At 43.6% G+C, this 22,461-nt stretch overlaps 2 protein-coding genes across 3 annotated transcripts; one reads left to right on the plus strand and one right to left on the minus strand.

Moving 5' to 3' along the window:
- The first annotated feature begins 274 nt into the window (after positions 1 to 274).
- Positions 275 to 10,529, plus strand: LOC134063897 (guanylate-binding protein 1-like). Its single transcript, XM_062519641.1, has 11 exons — positions 275 to 530; positions 1,331 to 1,510; positions 3,152 to 3,229; positions 3,629 to 3,678; positions 4,626 to 4,735; positions 5,244 to 5,431; positions 5,675 to 5,917; positions 6,108 to 6,388; positions 6,944 to 7,156; positions 7,258 to 7,360; positions 7,770 to 10,529. Exons 2-11 carry the CDS (start codon positions 1,336 to 1,338, stop codon positions 8,510 to 8,512), a joined length of 2,184 nt encoding a protein of 727 aa, XP_062375625.1. The 5' UTR covers positions 275 to 530; positions 1,331 to 1,335; the 3' UTR covers positions 8,513 to 10,529.
- A 5,947-nt stretch (positions 10,530 to 16,476) lies between these two features.
- Positions 16,477 to 22,193, minus strand: LOC134063935 (allergin-1-like). 2 transcript variants are annotated; one of them, XM_062519699.1, is made up of 5 exons: positions 21,797 to 22,193; positions 20,113 to 20,391; positions 19,004 to 19,036; positions 17,823 to 17,933; positions 16,477 to 17,455 (listed from the first exon to the last, which is right to left on the minus strand). In XM_062519699.1, exons 2-5 carry the CDS (start codon positions 20,378 to 20,380, stop codon positions 17,235 to 17,237), a joined length of 633 nt encoding a protein of 210 aa, XP_062375683.1. In that variant the 5' UTR covers positions 20,381 to 20,391; positions 21,797 to 22,193; the 3' UTR covers positions 16,477 to 17,234. The 2 variants fall into 2 exon arrangements, with proteins under 2 accessions (XP_062375683.1, XP_062375682.1); XM_062519698.1 differs by lacking the exon at positions 21,797 to 22,193 and having other exon boundaries at positions 20,113 to 20,961.
- Between the last annotated feature and the right edge of the window lie 268 nt (positions 22,194 to 22,461).

Consider the following 22,461-nt stretch of genomic DNA (forward strand, 5'->3'; position numbering starts at 1 on the left):
TCTATCGGGTAGCGGATCTGTAGTTTGATGGAATGAGACATAAGAAGCCACAAATTTGACTTGCTTCGATGTTGCAATACATCATACTTTCATAAAATCGTGCAACATACTCTACCTTGTCTATGGACATCGTTATTTACTGGATAAACAAACAGTGTGCGTGCGGCGAGGACGAGTGCTTTGTGCTGCTTGAAGAACAGGTTTGGAGATAACGAACCTCAGGCCCAGTGATGCTGCCCTGCTGCTATAAAAGAGCTCCGGATTCACCCCCCACAGATCCAGAGGAACTCAGAAGGGAACTACAGCACTAAATCACCCCCCACAGATCCAGAGGAACTCAGAAGGGAACTACAGCACTGAATCACCCCACAGATCCAGAGGAACTCAGAAGAGAACTACAGCACTGAATCACCCCACAGATCCAGAGGAACTCAGAAGAGAACTACAGCACTGAATCACCCCACAGATCCAGAGGAACTCAGAAGAGAATTACTGCACTAAATCACAGTCTGCACAACTCCAGTCTGACGGTAATGTGGACCATAGTATGTAAGCTCTTTGGCATTGGCATTGTATGGTTAAAATGTGGGTCACAATTTCTTACTTTATGTTAATTATAATGTGTTGTCAGTGAGTGAAATGATGTGATTACTTGATTTGAGCAACAAAACCAAATATGGTTATAATATATTATAACACAACCAGTGTTCAGATTATACAATGGACTACAGAATACAGCCACCGATATGAGCCTCTTCAAACTCAATCTGGGCATGTATATGAGTTATGTGTTAATTTGCCCAATGTGTATGAGCATGCATATGAATTATGTGTTAATTTGCCCAATGTGTGTGAGTTATCTGTTGATCATTTACATGATGCTTAGTAGTGCCACAAAGACATTCCAGTTACAATGTAAAACAATGGCCCCAGTACAGTATGACATATGGAGAGTGTGTAGACACAAACAGTACAGTATGAAATATGGAGAGTGTGTGTAGACACACACAGTAGAGTATGAAATATGGAGAGTGTGTAGACATACAGTAGAGTATGAAATATGGAGAGTGTGTGTGTAGACGCACACAGTAGAGTGTGTAGAGGGAAACAGAGAGAGGACTGTAGAGAAGAGGAGAAGAACCGTAATCAAACTGATGAGTGCAAAGGTAAATAGAGAGGATTTAACTGTAATCTAACATAGTAAACAAATAACATACAGAGAGTTGCATTATCAAATTCCTTTGTGTGTGTGTGTGTGTGTGTGTGTGTGTGTGTGTGTGTGTGTGTGTGTGTGTGTGTGTGTGTGTGTGTAATACGGCTCTACCCCCAGTGAGTATGCAGGAGCCGGTGTGTCTCATCAGTAACGGGGAGGACGGGGGCCTGAGTGTCCAGCAGGAGGCGCTAGAGATGCTGCAGCAGATCCAGCAGCCGGTGGTGGTGGTGGCCATCGTGGGGCTCTACCGCACGGGCAAATCCTACCTCATGAACCGGCTCGCTGGGAAACACTCAGGTACGACCTTAGCACAACCAGCCACACCTGCCACAGGTAAGACCTTATAGCAACCAGCCACACCTGCGTCAGGTAAGACCTTAGCACAACCAGCCACACCTGCGTCAGGTAAGACCTTAGCACAACCAGCCACACCTGCCACAGGTAAGACCTTAGCACAACCAGCCACACCTGCCACAGGTAAGACCTCAGCACAACCAGCCTCACCTGCCACAGGTAAGACCTTAGCACAACCAGTCGCACCTGCGTCAGGTAAGACCTTAGCACAACCAGCCTCACCTACCACAGGTAAGACCTTAGCACAACCACCCTCACCTGCGTCAGGTAAGACCTTAGCACAACCAGGCCACACCTGCCACAGGTAAGACCTTAGCACAACCAGCCACACCTGCCACAGGTAAGACCTTAGCACAACCAGGCAGCCACACCTGCCACAGGTAAGACCTTAGCACAACCAGCCATACCTGCCTCACCTCAAGTACCCTGCCAGAGGGTAGCCATTCAAAAACTCTGTGTAAGACACATGGGTAGAGTCTTCTAAGATGGAACTCTGTGTAAGACACATGGGCAGAGTCTTCTAAGATGGACCCTGTGTAAGACACATGGGTAGAGTCTTCTAAGATGGAGTTGGCTTTTCTTAGTGTTGCCTTCTCATGCAGTGACTGAAGAGGGTGGCACTGGCCAATGCATTTAGAGCATGTGTGCACAATGCTCTGGAGGTGTTTCTTGTTTTTGATCAATAGAGAGTGAAACCAGCATATTGATGAAAAAGTCAGTATACTTTCAATATTATTATTCCAACAAAATAATAATACAGTTGACAGGGATGTGCTTTGGTATGCTCACTTGTTTCACACAACAATGGCAGCACAACATCACAAGACCTCACTGACATGCAGTAAATCAGGACTTCACTGCCCTCTGCTGACTGGGACACTGTAAACTCAAATGCATTAAAGAACTAACTCAATCTCACTTAAAGGGATAGTTCGGATTTTAAGACACGAAGTTGTATGGATTCCCTGTCAGCAACGTAGTGCATCAGCACTGACTTACCCCCGACAGCGTCCTGTGAGCCGAGATCCAGCCGGTTTTAGATCGTTTTTGATGCTGAAGAAAGTAGTCCGGCAAGTTTCTGGGGTCACGAAAGTAAAGTGTTTTTCTTCTCAAAACCATATGCGTTCAACAGAGTGATATATTTGCACCACAAAAACGTTGTCCAGGAAAAATTCAAACCTCGTTATCACTTACTTATTTTTCGCGATTCCTATCACTGCGCGCTACTGACAGCTGGGCAACGTTTTTGTGGTGCAAATATATCACTCTGTTGAACGCATATGGTTTTGAGAAGAAAAACACTTTACTTTCGTGACCCCAGAAACTTGCTGAAGAAAATAGTCCGGCATCAAAAACGATCAAAAACCGGCTGGATCTCGGCTCACAGGACGCTGTCGGGGGTAAGTCAGTGCTGATGCACTACGTTGCTGACAGGGAACCCATACAACTTCGTGTCTTAAAATCCGAACTATCCCTTTAACATGGCTTAATCCTTGGAAATATTACATTTGCTAAATCTAACTCAAAAATGAATTGTTTATACAGTAACTCAGGTATTTACTACCATATGCCACTTTATCTCAGGTTTTGCCCTGGGGAACACTATTGAGTCCAAGACCAAAGGAATCTGGATGTGGTGTGTACCTCACCCCTCAAAAAAAGGTATGTATTTTCTCTCTCACATACACACACACACACACACACACACACACACACACACACACACACACACACACACACACACACACACACACACACACACACACACACACACGTACTCAAACACACACACACACTCTGCATAATGATAAACATGCTTTGTTCATGTAAACGTGCTTGTCTGTGTAAAGGTAAACAACGGCTTAGTTATTTACGTATTCACACACACACACACACACACACACACACACACACACACACACACACATCCATGGACACACACTCAAACACATACCACAGTATGTACACATGCTCATCTGCATAGTCATGAACAATGCATTGTTATTTATGCTTGTCTGCGTAAAGGTAAACAACGGTTTTGTTATTTACGTATTTCAACAGACCAAACCCTGGTGCTGCTGGACACTGAAGGATTAGGAGATGTCAAGAAGGTAACAATGACCCGATTTCAAATTCACTGGTGATTTAATTTCACTCACTTTCTCCATCTATAACTGTGCATTTGTGGTATGAGGCCAAAGGCCACTTGCTAATCTTAACACCAGTTCCTGATCCTGTTCCAGTTTAAAGTTACTCACTGACGGAGGGGTGCATATTTTTTTGTAAGGGGGTAACACTAACATTACAATAGCAAGTTGGGGGTCAGGGTCTGCAGTCTACAGTCACCTGACTGCTCATGTTTTAGGGAGACCCAAAGCACGGCATCAGGATCTTTGATCTTATTACTTCTGTTTTAGGGAGACCCAAAGCACAACACCAAGATCTTGTTACTTCTGTTTTAGGGCGACCCAAAGCACGACACCAAGATCTTTGCTCTTGTTGCTTCTGTTTTAGGGTGACCCAAAGCACAACACCAAGATCTTGTTGCTTCTGTTTTAGGGAGACCCACAGCACGACACCAAGATCTTTGCTCTTGTTGCTTCTGTTTTAGGGAGACCCAAAGCACGACACCAAGATCTTTGCTCTTGTTGCCTCTGTTTTAGGGAGACCCAAAGCACGGCATCAGGATCTTTGATCTTATTACCTCTGTTTTAGGAAGACCCAAAGCACGACACCAAGATCTTGTTACTTCTGTTTCAAGGAGACCCAAAGCACAACACCAAGATCTTGTTACTTCTGTTTTAGGGAGACCCAAAGCACAACACCAAGATCTTGTTACTTCTGTTTTAGGGAGACCCAAAGCGCTACACCAAGATCTTTGCTCTTGTTGCCTCTGTTTTAGGGAGACCCAAAGCGCTACATCAAGATCTTTGCTCTTGTTGCTTCTGTTTTAGGGAGACCCAAAGCACGACACCAAGATCTTTGCTCTTGTTGCCTCTGTTTTAGGGAGACCCAAAGCACGACACCAAGATCTTTGCTCTTGTTGCCTCTGTTTTAGGGCGACCCAAAGCACGACACCAAGATCTTTGCTCTGGCCATCCTGCTGAGCAGCACTCTGGTCTACAACAGCCGAGGCACCATTGACAACCGAGCCATCGAGGAGCTGCAGTATCCTTCTCTCTCGCCAGAGACACACCAGCTCTGTGTCACTCAGAAATTGATTATTGCCATTTTAGAGTGTTTGACTAGTCTGGTTATCACCATTCTAATCTCAATCTCTTAAGATTGAACATTAGTCTGGGGAGTCTGCGCTTTATCTCTACTGCACAAGAGGCGTGATCAATGGGCATAGTTCAAATGATTCTACACTTTTGGATAGTCCTTCATCCGATCAGACCAACCTTTTAGCCTTTTGGATTAGCTAGTTTGTGATTGGACCCAGAAGATGTGGACAGGAGGCAGGAGAGATAGATGTGCAGGTTTCCAGCCTGAGCTGCAGGGCGAAATCCAAATCGCCGGCAGATCAGGCAGGGTTTACCCAGTCTAGTGTTTGACCATTTGTGATGCCTCGGTGACCTTAACCTGATGCTGTTGCCGTGGTGACCTTAACCTGATGCTGTTGCTGTGGTGACCTTAACCTGATGCTGTTGCTGCTCACTCCTGAACCCCTCTGCAGATACGTAACAGAACTCACAGAGTACATAAAGATCAAATCCACTGAGGAGGAGGTGGACGACACCGAGTTTGTGAGGTTCTTCCCGAACTTCATCTGGACCGTGAGGGACTTCACACTGGAGCAGAAGATTGATGGGCAGGATGTCACAGATGATGAGTACCTGGATTATGCCCTTCAGCTGAGGAATGGTAGATATGACTTAAGAACTCTGACGTACCCAAAACACTGAATACCTAGATTATGCCCCTCATCTGAGGAATGGTAGATATGACTTAAGAACTCTGACGTACCCAAAACACTGAATACCTAGATTATGCCCCTCATCTGAGAAAAGGGTAGATATGACAGATGATGAGTACCTAGTACCTAGTACCTGTCTCAGAGTGTTTGTTTGTGAGTCTTCAGTATAATTCATTTGAATTCCTTTGAAGGTTCTTCAAAAACTGTGATGACGTATAATCTTCCAAGGCAGTGCATCAGGAATTATTTTCCAACTCGGAAGTGTTTCACGTTCCCATTTCCGACTCATCCGGACAACATGTCTAATTTGGAGAGTATGAATCCAAATGAACTTTCACCTACTTTTCTGGAGGTTGCAGAGGAATTCTACCTGTTTGTCATTAAAGAGAGCCAGGGGAAACTGCTGAAAGATGGATACAAGGTCAACGGGAAAGGTGAGCTACGGATCATTCAATATGTTGGGATGCTTTGGTGAACTAAGTGAAATGAGGACATTCTTCTCATGCAATGGTCTTACGCACTTCAGTGATCACTACAGTATGCCCAGTGCCCGTCTCCATGCCTTGCCCTGCAAACACATGTGCTTATCATATTTGCTCTGTTCTTCTGTGTGTGTTTTGTAAGTTCTGGGTCATCTCGTACAGCTGTACGTGGACACCATCTCCAATGGTGGCATGCCCTGTCTGGAGAACGCGGTGGTCGTCATATCCCAGATAGAGAACAAGGCAGCGGTGGAGGACGGGGTTGGGGTGTACCGCGGCGGCATGGAGCAGCTGAAGCAGTCCTTCCCTGTGGAGCTGCCGCTCATCACCTCTGAACACCAGCGCCTCCACACGGAGGCCCTGCAGGAGTTCATGAAGCGCCGCTTTAAGGATGATCAGGGAGAGTACCTGGAGTCTCTAGAGGTAGACGTTCCCACTGCACCTAATTATACCATTAGGACCGTCATCTATGATCATCTATGATGGTACTAATGTATGGAATCTTAAGAGTACTGTAGATTGGGTTCCTCAACTCATCATTATGTTCTCACCGGGGACTGGCGTCTGTTTGTCTGTCTGTCTGTCTGTCTGTTGCAAGATGGATGGATTTCGATGTCAGGGAAGGTCAGACATGACCCAAGGAAGATACGATTACATTTTGGGAGTCGTAACACCGCCGGGATTCCGGAGCCGTTTATGTGTTTCGCTTAGTGGTGTAATGGCATTGTATGGCCACGTGGTGGCGATCTGAATAGTTTAGGTTCAAATGTATGACAACCTAGGCAGAACAATACAGGCAGAGGTCTGCACTCTCTGAGTGCTTTTCTAGTTACTGTATTGCCATGCATATCATTAATTGCTCGTTTTCATTTTAAAATAATCTTTGTCTCCTGAATGAAGTACCACTAAGATTCTAAATTATATGTTTGTTCTTCATGCCAAAATTGAAGATTTACAATTTGACATGTAACATTCCAGAAATCCATCGATAGACATTTTGAGCAATATTTACACCACAATGAGGAGGCTTCAAAGAAGAAATGCCAGGATCTTCTGACAAGTCTGTCGGCTGATATGACTGATCGACTCCAGAATGGATTTTATGCTAAACCTGGAGGCTACGAACTCTTCTGCCAGGACATGGAGATTATTGTTGGGGAATACAACAAACAGACCCTGACATTAGTGAAGGTAATATTCATGAGGATTTATATTTACGACTAGCACGGAAACATTAACAACCACCTCCATCATAATTTTGTGTGTGTGTGTGTGTGTGTTTGTTTTCGTAGGCTAAAGAAGTCCTGGAGCAGTTCTCAAAGAACAAGCATACTGAGTCTGAAGCCATCCGGCAGACTGATGCCAAGCTGAGTGAGAAGGAGAAGCAGATCTGTGGTGAGTGTACTTTGTGCTTGGAATATTTGCATTTTATTTACCACACAAGATACCACACACACATCTGGAGCAGTATCCCAAATCCTCACTAATTGATGATATGATGGCATGTGTGTTAACCTACAGCATCACCTGTTCCAGTTGATATTCTAATCTAGTAACCTATCGGCTGTTCCAGATGATATTCTAATCTATTAAGGAGCTGGGTTAGCGTGCAGTAGCCCGAAAGTTGTCGGTTCCCAGCTTCTGCTGTTGTGCCCTTGAACAAGGAACTTAACCCCAAGTTGCTCCAGGGACAATGTAGTCCCCTTGTTTTATACTGTAGTTGACATGTAAGTCACTTTGGACAAAAAGTGTCTGCTAAATGTAATGTAAAGTAATCTGTCCTCTCATTACTTGCAATCCCCAGAGGAGAGAGAGAAAGCTCTTCTCTTGGAGCAGAAGATGAAGGTGGAAGAGGAGGAGAAGCTGAGGCTGGAAGCAAAGATGAAAGCCGACCAGGAGAGTTTTGAGGAGAATATGAAACAGATAGCCGAGAGCAAGGAGAGCGAGACGAGGCGTGGTCAAGAGGAGTTCGAGAGGGCTCTGGAGAGCAAGATGAGGGAGCAGCGAGAGATGCTGGACAACGGCCACGCTATGCAGGCGGAGATGCTGAAGCTGGAGATCGAAGAGAGCAGGAGGAAGCATGAGGAGGCTCAAGCTCTTCAGGCCAGGCAGCACGAGCTGATGCTGGAGAACCTGAGGAAAGAGCGGCAGACCCAGGACCAGAAGCACGACCAGGCCATGACTCAGATGAACCTGCAGCATGAGCAGACCCTCACCGAGATGAGAAACCAACACGAACAAGTCATGGCACAGATTCAGGCCGAGAAAGAAAACCAAGAGACCATGCAGGCGATCCGGGAGAACAATCTGGCGGTAGAAACTCAGAAACTAATGCAGGAGTTGGAGGAGACCAAGAGGTCGAGTGTGGAGCACCAGGCGGTGCAGGCCCGGGCCGTAGAGGAGAAGCTGGCCAAGCTGAACCTGGAGAAGCAAGAGATGCAGCAGCAGCACGAGCGGGCCATGGGCACTCTGAGGCAGCAGTGCGAACAGATGAAGAGCGTCACGGTCAAGATGCCAAAGCAGAAAGAGACATGTAACGTCCAGTGAAAAGTGTCCTGTCATGACCAGAACTACAGCACTATGTGAGGGACAACTGCCTGGTGCCCCCATATATGGAATGAATGGACTAGGCAGCGGCCAATAACTATTAGGACACCTTACTGTAAATGCTGTTTATAAAAACAGTAATATGGACTTACAAGTTAGTAACAATTATAGGCCGAAATCTAACACACTTTCATGGCAAAGGGGAAAGGCTGTGACTTTGTTGAAAATGAGTAATTTTTGGGATAATCAGGACCTCTTTTATCATGTGAACAAGTATCTTTAGTCAATTTGTTTTTCTTTATTTTATTTTATTTTTTAAACTAAGGGGTTATCTTAAAAGTAACTTGCAAAAGCTTAAGAGAAACCATGGTAGTCATTATCACTTTGTAATGCACAGTCACGGTACTTTTCTTTTGTTTTAGGATGCTAAAGTTAAGCCTTAAGTCATTATTAGCCTACAGCCTAATTTAGCTAGCTAGGCCACTTAGCTTTTTGTAGGGCGCTAAAGTTAAGTTAAGCTACTCTGCCTTTGTTTAGCTGAATATCAGAGGGAATTAACTGTTCGGAGTGATTATTTGCACCCGGGTGTAAATAGTGGAATGGAGGCATTTTCTTATTTGCACCCAAACCTGAAATGCGTGCAATCCAACATAGCGGGACCATCTTGGCAGGAGATGGCCTACCTAAATCTAACAAGTTAGGATTATTAAAACTATATTTGAGATGGAAAAGTGGTGCTAAATTTCCACAAACTTTATTCAGTGAACGGGTAAAGCCGTCCGTTTGCAAGCAAAATTAAGAAATACGATCTTTTTTAGTTTTGTTTACCGTTACCTAGCAACCCCAACAAGTGAGTGAATAATTAGCATTCTCCCATTCTGCCTCAATGGGACATAGTACAGTGGTTAAGTAATCGGGTTACCATGCTCGAAATATCGGGTTCAAATCTCGGTTGAATGTTTTTTTTTTTGCCTGCCAAAGTACGCACGATGACTTCTTTTTTCTTAGATGACGTTACCTCGCGGCAAATAAGAGTTTGTGCTTTTTGAACCTGTCAAAGATTGACTGGTTTTATTTCAGTTATGAGTACAGTTAGGCTTCACTGTAGTTGTTAGTAGAAAGGTTGTGTTTTGACTTTGAGCCCCCAACGCTGCCTGGAAGGCGCTTAGGCATGGGTTAAGGTTAGGGTTAAGGTTAGGTTAGGGTTAAGGTTAGGTTAAGGTTAGGGTTAAGGTTAGGGTTAAGGTTAGGAGTAGGATTAAGTGCTTTTAAGTCAACAGTGGCAGCGCTGCCTGGAAGACAACTCAGAAAACAACTCTTTAAAGTAGCTTGTCTTTGATGAAGCTACCACATGACCACTCATTAGCCTAATATTTGTATAATCACTTCCAAGTAACCCAGACATGGCAAAACAGCTAAAAACTGTTCAAAACTAAATTAGGCCTATAGCCTACTGTAGAGCTGGTAAATACACAGGCCTATTGACAGAGAACATGGATGTTAGAAATCGGGTGTAAATAGTATTGTTGATTATTACACTATTTACACCCGGGTGTAAATAGTAATGTTGATTATTACACTATTTACACCCGGGTGTAAATAGTAATGTTGATTATTTGCACCCGGGTGTAAATAGCAATGTTCATTATTTACACCCGGGTGCAAATAGTCTCTGCCTTAACTGTTAGCTAGCTAGGCTACTTAGCTTGCATTTTAGAGAAATTTCGATCTGACTTCTGGTTACAAATGGTCTTCTACTTACTGTAGATTCTGATCAGTCATTATTGTTATTGCTTATTAGTGACATTATACTGTACTTCTAGCAATTTAGAGAAACATATTGGGATCCAGGGGACAGTGCTTTGTTGGTTTCACTATTATTTATGAAATAAAACTCTAAAACTGTGTATATTACAATTACACAATCTTTGAATTTTCTGAAGATTTGTTTTAATTTATTATTATTTTATCTTTGTAAAGATTATTGAGATCATGTTTCATGGTGATACTGCACTTTAAACAGTAAACTGATTGATTGATATGGAACGATGATGTAACTTTTTGACCAGATTTACTTTATAGATGCACATGATTAATAGCCACCTCGTCAGCCAATCAGAAATAACAATTCTTGTCTCCGGAGGATATGAGATATGAAATGGTCCGATTCAGGCAGAGATACGAACAAACCACATTTCATCATCAATCTTTCTTTATTCAGCGGAACTGAGCTTGACTGAGCTTTAAGCTCTTTTTCAGCAATAACCTGAGGCTACAACAATCACAAAGTAAGAAAAAATAAACAAAGTAGCCTAACAATGAACAAAATACGACAGCAGGACACCCACTGTGTGAAGAGCAGCTGCAAGCAGCGATGGTGGGGGATAGCAGGCAGGAACTTGTGTCATTATGTTAGGCTACACCAGAGCCCCTTTAGGGAGAGCCGGTCCACTTCCTATTAACTCCATTGTACCGGATTGTTCCTGCAATCTGTTGAAATTCCGCTAGGGACGTTGCCGAGCAAGTGATAAATTAATTGTGGTCTATGGGGCTAAGCGGCTAGAACTCGTTTTTTTCACAGTTGACAACTTCATTTCTTAATGTACATTGTCGTAGTAGCTACCTGAGTATAGGTTTTCCACTGGAAATGAAATAAAAAGTCACTCATGTCCTTTCTGCTTTTCATAGGATGGGCCGTTTTCCCTGTAACATGCTAGCATTTAGCTCATGGATGCTCGCGACACTCGCGACCGATTACGACCGTCGTGAAGCTGAACCTTCTTTTAGGTCTATGGCCGTAAAGTGGTTCGCTTGTGTCACGTGACATGAAAACTTTGAAAGGGTTTTTAGGAATAACAACACATATTGAAAATTGTATTGGTCAGCTGATTGTCAAGTCAAGTTATCCTGCATCGCATGCATTAATGCAATTTTAGGAGAAAAAATTATATAACGACAAATGTGGTACTGGGGGGTTCAGCTCCATTGCTACCCATTCATTCATCACTTGCTCGCGATCGCCCTCTAGTTGCAGTACCATGCGGAAGTATTTCGCTAGTGGTCCTTCTCCCCTTATTAGACATTCTCTGGCTACACGCACTCACAGCACGTTTCACGCCCAATAACCATGGACTGGCCGAGATAGTGGCTCTCTGCCTGTGCTATTGGCATCCATTTGGATTGGCTATCAGGAGAATGCCTTGGAAACGTATAGATAATGTGTTGGAGCAAAACATATTTGTGGTGACTGCAGCACCCCCTTTTAACTGGGTCCAGTGCAGGATGGATAGCATCAGGTACATAGTAATCCAAAAGAAATCTGCTGACTGAATCACTATTAGTGGAGCAGATTAATTGCATATTTCAAGAGAATCGTTCACTTTGGTATAGAAGCATGAAATTTGGCACAGATACTCTCTAAGGGTCACTTTTTGGAAAAAAGGCGCTGGCCACTCAAAAATTAAAAATGGCGGCCATTTTTTCAAGATGGCCGCTATTTCTGTCAAATGCTCATTATGTCGATCGTTCAAACTGTGATGAACACATAACATTTTGTGAAAAATGATGTTTTATGGAGAACGGTGCTTGTCCCTCAAAAAAATCAAGATGGCCGCGACTATTTTTCAAGATGGCCGCCATTTCTCTTAAAAATCCTTACATCAATTTATGAAAGGATGATGCTATCATCAAGATTGGTACAAACCTTCTTCAATGAACATTCTCATGGAAAAAAGTGTATGCCACTCAAAAATTCAAGATGGCCACCATTTTCAAGATGGCCACCTTTTCTGTCAGAGTTCAGTTTAATGTGTAAAGGAAGGTTTTGGTTAATAAAGTGAACGTCATTACACAACAAGGGCACACTGGTGACTTCAGTGCCGTGGAACTCAACATGGGGTTCAAAATTTAATTTTAAACAATTTGTTGATGTCCCCACACACACCAGGGAACACACCTTGGACCTGGTCATTACAAACTCTCACCAACCTGCAGGTGTATGATCTAGGTGTGTCTGATCACAAGGCCATTTCTATGGATCTGCAATCCCCATCCAGCCTCTCCAAGCCTAAGCAGAATATATGTTTCAGAAACCTAACAAACATAAACCCAGAACTCTTGGCAGCAGACATTCAACATCAGCCATCTGAGCAGCCTCCTGGACCTCCATGCCCCTGTTAAAATCAGAATAGTCACCTTCACCTGCCCAGCTCCATGGTTCACAAATGAGCTTTGTAAAATGAAGGCAGCAGGACGGGTCCTTGGAGCGGCATTTCAAAGCCCCTGGCCGCACTGTCCACAAACTACCGGGAGCAACAACTCAAATATTCATAGTCCCTCGAAGATGTATGATCAGTTTTACTCCGATGGCATCAGAAACAGTCCAGGAAATTCCAAGCAGCTTTACTCCACTGTCAATCACCTTCTGAAACCACCCCCCCCCCCCCCTCCCACACACACACACACGCTTACTGCCACTACAGAAGAGCAGTAAAATAAATTCATGGATTTTTTTAAAAATTGCACATATTCACTCTGCCCTTTCTGGGTCCTCCCACCCTATCTGTTCCTCCTACATCTCCCAACCCCTAAACTGTTTTCCTGAGGTTTCATCTGAAGAGGTGCAGAACATCATCAGGAAGATGAAATCCTCCACCTGTCCCCTGGACCCTCTCCCAACCTCCCTGGTGAAAACCCATATCACTGTCCTTACCCACCTGACCACCGCTATTATAAATCATTCCCTCCAAACTGGTCATGTTCCTCCTGCCTTAAAAATATGCCATAATCACCATTGCTCAACAAACCCACTCTTGATCCAGAAGGCCTGTCCAAGTACTGGCCCACCTCCAATCTTCCCTTCATATCAAAAGTGCTTGAGAAAGCAGTTGCCACCCACCTTCAAGACCACCAACTCTTTTAATTTCAGTCCAGTTTCTGCTCTGACCACAGCACAGACTGCCCTCATCAGAATCAAAAATGACCTCCTCATCTCATCTGATGGTGGCTCTCCCTTCCTTCTCATCCTCCTGGACCTTTCTGTTGCATTTGATACTTTTGACCATGACATCGTTTTAAACTGGCTCCACCGTACGACTGGACTCAATGACACTGCTCTCAGTTGGTTCAAAACATACCTCACAAACCGGACAGAATACTGGGTCCCTGGGTCACTCCAGATCAAATCCACACACAGTCACCTGTGGCGTCCCCCAGGGTTCAGCCCTTGGCCCCAATCTCTTCATCCTCTATTTCACCCTTGGCCAAATCATCAGTCAGCAATAAAAAATCATTCTGCTACTATGCTGATGAGACACAGCTCTATGTAAATGCCACAGCTGCAACCCCATCCTCACAGTCATCCCCATCAAAACAACTCATCTCCTGTCTGGAGGAGATAAAGGTATGGATGGAGCACACCTTCCTCCAACTAAACAGCCATCCTGGTTGCCACCCCTCAGCAAACCAAATCATCATCCATAACCAGCATCACCTTTTCTGGCTCAAACATCCCCCTCTCATCAACAGTCACAACTCTTGGTGTAAAAATGGACTCCCAGCTCACCTTTGAAGCCCATATAAATCACCTCTGCAAGACCTTCTACCACCTCCGTAACATTTCCAAACTCCACCCCATTCTCTCTCAGATGCCGAAAAGCTGTCTCATGCCTTTGTCTCCTCCAGACTGGACTACTGTAACATACTTCTCATTAGGATCCCTAGCAAGAGTCTGCAGAGACTTACATCCAAAAGTAGAGAGAGTACATCCAAATCTCACCCCAAAAATCAACCCACAAAACACAACACACTCCCTCCGCTCCACTCACTCACACCTCCTCATACCCAGAACCAGACTCAGGACCATGGGAGATTGGGCCTTCTGTGCTCCTGCCCGACATCTGTGGAATGCTCTCCCTGACACCTTCAGGGCATCACAATCCACTGACTGTTTCAAAAAAGGTCTAAAGACATTTCCTTTTTCTAACAGTGGTCCCTCCTCTCTGTGGACTGCACCTTGTCATGGTGGAGAGGCTTGTGTACTCTAATGAACCTGAGAGCTATGCCGGCATGGATTTTATATCCCTGGCAAGTTTAACTAAGCCGGATAGGTCAAAGGAGAGGAGGCAGACAAAGCAGACATTATGGCTATTTGACAGAAATGGTGGCCATCTTGAAAATGGTTGCCATCCTGAATTCTTGAGTGGCACATACCTTTTTCCCCAAAAAGTTTTCTTTGATGAGTATTTCTGCCTAATTTTATGCTTGCATCACCATATGAAAAATTGAAATAATTAATATTGTACAGGAACGGTGGCCATCTTTAAAAATGGCAGCCATCTTGAATTTGTGACAAGCATCTTTTTCCATCCATTATCATGTCCTTTAGAGAGTATTTACATCAAATGTTATGCTTGGATCACTGATGAATGATTTATAATAACCACTGAATAGCAATGGCGGATTTAAGAGAAATGGCGGCCATCTTGAAAAATGGTGGTGGCCATCTTGATTTTTTTTTTTAGACATGCACCATTCTCCAAAAAACATTCTTAAGAGACTATTTTCACAAAATGTTATGCCTTCATCACAGTTTGAACGATCAACATAATGAGCATTTGACAGAAATAGCGGCCATCTTGAAAAATGGCCGCCATATTGAATTTTTGAGTGGCCAGCGCCCTTTTCCAGAATAATGCCCCTTAGAGAGTATCTGTGCCAAATTTCATGCTTCTATACCAAAGTGAACGATTTTTTCACTAATCTGCTGCACTATATGGAATCCTTTGTAGAGCACATAACAGTGTGTGAAGTTTCAATGTGAACTTACTCTAGATTCAGCACCTGTGTGTGATTGGCTGCGAGCTCTTCCTCTAGATTCAGCACCTGTGTGTGATTGGCTGCGAGCTCTTCCTCTAGATTCAGCACCTGTGTGTGATTGGCTGCGAGCTCTTCCTCTAGATTCAGCACCTGTGTGTGATTGCGAGCTCTTCCTCCTCTTGATTAAGCACCTGTGTGTGATTGGCTGCGAGCTCTTCCTCCTCTTGATTCAGCACCTGTGTGTGATTGCGAGCTCTTCCTCCTCTTGATTCAGCACCTGTGTGTGATTGGCTGCGAGCTCTTCCTCTAGATTAAGCACCTGTGTGTGATTGGCTGCGAGCTCTTCCTCTTGATTAAGCACCTGTGTGTGATTGGCTGCGAGCTCTTCCTCTTGATTCAGCACCTGTGTGTGATTGCGAGCTCTTCCTCCTCTTGATTCAGCACCTGTGTGTGATTGGCTGCGAGCTCTTCCTCTAGATTAAGCACCTGTGTGTGATTGGCTGCGAGCTCTTCCTCTTGATTAAGCACCTGTGTGTGATTGGCTGCGAGCTCTTCCTCTAGATTCAGCACCTGTGTGTGATTGGCTGCGAGCTCTTCCTCTTGATTAAGCACCTGTGTGTGATTGGCTGCGAGCTCTTCCTCTTGATTAAGCACCTGTGTGTGATTGGCTGCGAGCTCTTCCTCCTCTAGATTCAGCACCCGTGTGTGGGGTGCGTTCCATGCGTTCTGTAACGTTTATTAAAAACGTCTACACTCTTACTGGCTAGCTTAGCAACATTAGCATATTATCCACTTGATACAACACTTACAATAATAACACGTTTGCCTCTTAAGACTAAAAACACCTCAACCAACATGGTACAATAATGCCCAAGGATGTGTGTGTGTGTGTCACAATAATGGCAAAGTGTGTGTGTGTGTGTGTGTGTGTGTGTGTGTGTGTCACAAATTATAATGGCATAGCGCGTCTTTTAATGCTAGTCAGTGAGACAGCCAGAAGGGGGAAAACATGACCTCAAACTGCGAGAGGGACAACTTGCCCCGTCTTTCCAAACCAGCAGTAGGCTATTTTGTATCCAGCCCATCTCCAACATATGTGAATCACGACAATACTCCAGTGATATGATAATATTTTACATCCAAAGGAAAGACTTATTTATTTACTTAGTTATTTTAGTCAAACCAGGAGGAAGAACTTCCTCTTTACAGAGCAACCTGACAAGAAGTCTTTGAACTATTCCTACTGGAGGTAGTTTATTTTCTATGAGCAAAAAAGGAGTACAAAAAGATACCAACGATTACATGTAATATTTAGAATAATAAAAAAGGAAATAAAAAAAAAGGTACAGGTTATGAAAGAAAGAAAATTGGTAAAATATTCCAAGATACAAATTCGGAGAAGCTCTTTTGTGTGTCTTTCACCACCTCATTTACGGAAAGGCTTGTATATGGCGAACAGCTTTACCCACAAATGTTCACACAAGCACTTTGTTTTGCAGCCAATTCTTACTGTACACAACCCTACGTATATGTATACAAGGATGCTTACAGGTTTTATATTCAAACTTGATTATACTTAGAGCAGAGTTCTAAAACATGATTATACCGTATGCAGAGTTATACTTCAACATGACCTTCACGAGTATCAAGAATTCTTTTGTGCTCAGCAATGTTATACTTTGTATAGCGCATAGTGGAGCATAGCACAGCAGAAGTATCCAAACAAGATACACTTTCAGTCAGAATACAGTTTGATATGTTTTGGTTAAACTCTTTTACCATCTCTTGCCATCCTTTATTTCAAACATGTTTTACTCAATCAGAGTATGGTATACAAGCACACACATAGAAAAATCTTTCCGAGGTTTTCTGGCAGCATTGCCAAGTCCATTTTGTGTCAAATTGTTCAACAGTTAATAGTCCTCCACCCACCCAGAGTCTCTGTGTTGACGTAGTCTTCCTCTTCTGCCGAACTCTGCTCTCTGCCCCCCAGAGTCTCTGTGTTGACGTAGTCTCCCTCATCTTCATCATCCACGGACTCGTAGTCTCTCTCGTCATCCTTGAGTGCCTCTGCGCTGTCCTCGCTCCTCCTGTAGCTTTGTGCCTTGTAAAGGACGTTATCAGCAGCTGTGGACATGCAGGACAGTGCAGGAAGAGAGGACGTTAAAGAACACCTTCGCTAATGTCAAGCTGTTACTTTAAGGTATCATAGTACATTCCCCTTCTCGACAATTCAATGTAATACTGTAGGTAGCGAACCCTCAACAACATCTCATATGCGTTACGAGTGCGCATAGGACCATTCTCTTACGTGTAGGACGGTTATCTTTCATGTAAATTCATACGGCATCAAAATGAGTTTGAAGTAATTCTGGTAAAAGTGTAAAATTTCAAATCACATGGCAGTTTAGGCAGGAGCTCTAAAAGTGTTTTCCTGCAAAAACTCTGCTGTTACTTGAACATCAGGATCTGATATAGAGATACAAACATATACCCCTGCTGCCTTTCTTGCGTCTGTTGCCAAGGCAACATCTCCACACTAGAAAGATGCTGAGGAGGAGGAGGACCAGGCCACCTGCAACCAGCAGGTAGAGGAGCCAGGGAACTGTGGAGATCAAAATACACACACACACACACACACACACACACACAGCCACAATATGACCAAAATCAGTTAATATCCGTAAACAGTAAGAATTACATACACTTGAATTATTTTACTCCAAAGTAACACACACACACACTGTCTCATATACAAGGCAGTGATGAATAGACTTGTTCCTGTCTTATTTGATACACTAGGCAGTGATGAATAGACTTGTTAGTGTCTTATTTGATACACTAGGCAGTGATGAATAGACTTGTTAGTGTCTTATTTGATACACTAGGCAGTGAAGACTAGACTTGTTAGTGTCTTATTTGATACACTAGGCAGTGAAGACTAGACTTGTTAGTGTCTTATTTGATACACTAGGCAGTGAAGACTAGACTTGTTAGTGTCTTATTTGATACACTAGGCAGTGAAGACTAGACTTGTTAGTGTCTTACTTGATACACTAGGCAGTGAAGACTAGACTTGTTAGTGTCTTATTTGATACACTAGGCAGTGAAGACTTGATGTATTCTACACAAGTGATTATTCCCCGTGCACTCGAGTTCAATTGAATATTGTACCCATGGACATGTCAATGACAAAACAAGTAAGCCTGGGCAGACGCATTAAACATGATAACACCACTGAAGCACAAGACACATCTGCTCTGAGGCGAAAGGTGTGTGCAAAGCACAGCTGTTTTTGGGGGCACACCGTCATGAAATGTAGAAGCTCTTACCAATGAGTCCCAGGCAATGACTTAATGCTTAATTAATATCTTTGGGATTTTTGTTCCGTCATTCATATATTATTGGGGTAAGTGTTGCTTTTTTGGGGTGTTTTTGATTGAAACTGCTCACACACACTCTTGTGTAATGGCATAATGTGGGTCGTATAACATTACATCACATTTGGCAGGCACTGCTAAACATATCAACGATCAACTATCAATCTGAGTCCATCCCCTGCAAATAAAGGATATATTCTCCCAGAGCAACTGGGGGTTAAGTGGGGTTAAGCTCAAGGGCACAACGGTGAAAGCCAGGAATTGAATCGACAACTTTCTGAGAAAGATCACTCACTTGATGAGAATGGAGTCTTCAAAAGGTTTGCTGCTGAAAGGAGGCAGGAAGAGTATTATTACATCACTGTGCAGTTCAGGAAGAGTGTTATTACATCACTGTGCAGTTCAGGAAGAGTATTATTACATCACTGTGCAGTTCAGGAAGAGTATTATTACATCACTGTGCAGTTCAGGAAGAGTATTATTACATCACTGCAGTCACTACACATGGTTCAGGAAGAATATGAATAAGGATACTAACATGCAGTCAAACTGAAGAATATAAGGACACTAGTAAGCATGCAGTCAAACTGAAGAGTATCAATAAGGACACTAGTAAACATGCAGTCAAACTGAAGAATATAAGGACACTAGTAAACATGCAGTCAAACTGAAGAGTATCAATAAGGACACTAGTAAACATGCAGTCAAACTGAAGAATATAAGGACACTAGTAAACATGCAGTCAAACTGAAGAATATAAGGACACTAGTAAACATGCAGTCAAACTGAAGAATATAAGGACACTAGTAAACATGCAGTCAAACTGAAGAATATAAGGACACTAGTAAACATGCAGTCAAACTGAAGAGTATCAATAAGGACACTAGTAAACATGCAGTCAAACTGAAGAATATAAGGACACTAGTAAGCATGCAGTCAAACTGAAGAATATAAGGACACTAGTAAACATGCAGTCAAACTGAAGAATATCAATAAGGACACTAGTAAGCATGCAGTCAAACTGAAGAGTATCAATAAGGACACTAGTAAACATGCAGTCAAACTGAAGAATATCAATAAGGACACTAGTAAGCATGCAGTCAAACTGTGAACCAACCTACATATCCAAGTAACCAGAGTCTAGCCTCACCCACAGATACTGTTTGCTGTACTATTGAATATTTCATTAACTCACTTACCCACAGTGATTTGAGTACATTATACGTACAACGGACTCACTCACCCACAGTGATTTGAATACATTATCCCTCACGTACAACAGACTCACTCACCCACAGTGATTTGAATACATTATCCCTCACGTACAACAGACTCACTCACCCACAGTGATTTGAATACATTATCCCTCACGTACAGTACAACATTACCAACAGACTCACTCACCCACAGTGATTTGAATGGTGCTGCTGACTGGAGCGTTGGCTACTCCCTCTGGATAGCCACATGAGTAGTTGGCCTGGTCTCGGCTGCTGCTGATGCTCAAACGGAGCACCACACTGTCTTGCTGGACACCAGCACTTACAGCAGCTCCATTCTTATACATCTGCAGTTCTCTGGTGGCGCATGTGTTCGGAGTTCTGGAGCATGTGAGGATGATGTCATCTCCAGGTTGGACCACAGACATGGAGGCCTTAAGGGACGGAGTGGGCATCTGTGCAGTGCCTACCGAAACAATCAACATGTGAGTGTGTGTTGTCTCATTCCCTACACTGGACTATTTGAACTTTCTGACACTACAAATGACCTTACTCTACTGTAACTGACCCAAGGCAGATGGGTTGGGCCCTTGAGTCTTGGATCTGTCTGAGGTTTTTTCCTATGTGCATCTCTTTCTGAATGTTTAACACTCTGCAAAGCGCTATCAGACGTGTGTAATGTTTTGGCACTCCAGAAGTGAAATTAAATTGAAAATTGAAATTGCATAGCTACATACCAAGCTAGCTATCGTTAGACTCATGTTACCTGTGCTGCATAGCTACATATCAAGCTAGCTATCGTTAGACTTATGTTACCTGTGCTGCATAGTAGACTCATGTTACCTGTGCTGCATAGCTACGTACCAAGCTAGCTATCGTTAGACTCATGTTACCTGTGCTGCATAGCTACGTACCAAGCTAGCTATCGTTAGACTCATGTTACCTGTGCTGCATAGTAGACTCATGTTACCTGTGCTGCATAGCTACGTACCAAGCTAGCTATCGTTAGACTCATGTTACCTGTGCTGCATAGCTACGTACCAAGCTAGCTATCGTTAGACTCATGTTACCTGTGCTGCATAGTAGACTCATGTTACCTGTGCTGCATAGCTACATACCAAGCTAGCTATCGTTAGACTCATGTTACCTGTGCTGCATAGCTATGTACCAAGCTAGCTATCGTTAGACTCATGTTACCTGTGCTGCATAGCTACATATCAAGCTAGCTATCGTTAGACTTATGTTACCTGTGCTGCATAGTAGACTCATGTTACCTGTGCTGCATAGCTACGTACCAAGCTAGCTATCGTTAGACTCATGTTACCTGTGCTGCATAGCTACGTACCAAGCTAGCTATCGTTAGACTCATGTTACGTGTTCTGCATAGCTACATATCAAGCTAGCTATCGTTAGACTTATGTTACCTGTGCTGCATAGTAGACTCATGTTACCTGTGCTGCATAGCTACGTATCAAGCTAGCTATCGTTAGACTTATGTTACCTGTGCTGCATAGTAGACTCATGTTACCTGTGCTGCATAGCTACATATCAAGCTAGCTATCGTTAGACTTATGTTACCTGTGCTGCATAGTAGACTCATGTTACCTGTGCTGCATAGCTACGTACCAAGCTAGCTATCGTTAGACTCATGTTACCTGTGCTGCATAGCTACGTACCAAGCTAACTATCGTTAGACTCATGTTACCTGTGCTGCATAGTAGACTCATGTTACCTGTGCTGCATGATGATGCACTGGGACGAGGCAAGTTTACCTGAACACACCACACCTGCATGATGAGGCACTGGGACGGGCAAGTTTACCTGAACACACCACACCTGCATGATGATGCACTGGGACGAGGCAAGTTTACCTGAACACACCACACCTGCATCCTCATGATGGCCACACTTTTCAGTCTCAAAGTTTTCTGTGCAGACACAGAGAGAGAGAGCTCTCAGACCCGGAGCACCCGAGATCCAGCCAGATGTTCCCACTCCCTCGTCCAAAATGGGCCTTTTCAGGAGCACTCAGAGCTGCCCCACATCCCAGCTGTCTGCACACCACCTGAGCGTTACTCAGGTCCCAGTAATCATCACACACGGTTCCCCAGGTACCGTTGAAGTAGACCTCCACTCTCCCGAGCTGGAGTTAGTTCCATTCACCAGCCGGATCGGTAGAGTATCTAAAGAACAAAACATCTTATAACATTATCTGCATACTGGTAACTCATTCTTTAAAGAGACCCTATGCAACTTTCTGCAGGAGACGATCGCTCCTTGTTTACATCTGGAAGTCTGAGACGAAGAACCACGCTTGCAATTTATATATTTAAATATAGCCTATACATGTATAAATATACACGCTAAAGCTGTCGGGGAAGCTCTGCAGAGAAAATGCAAGCATAAAACGAGCGAAAACGAAAAACGAAACTGAAACCAGAGATGAAATCGCCAATCCTGCATAGTTCCTCTTTAATAAGTAGTTTGTTATTTTGGTACAGCCTGCAGGCCATGATCTGAGTCCATCCCCTGCAAA

Source organism: Sardina pilchardus, chromosome 18 (assembly GCF_963854185.1).
Source record: "Sardina pilchardus chromosome 18, fSarPil1.1, whole genome shotgun sequence".
NCBI classification, from domain to species: Eukaryota; Metazoa; Chordata; class Actinopteri; order Clupeiformes; family Clupeidae; genus Sardina; species Sardina pilchardus.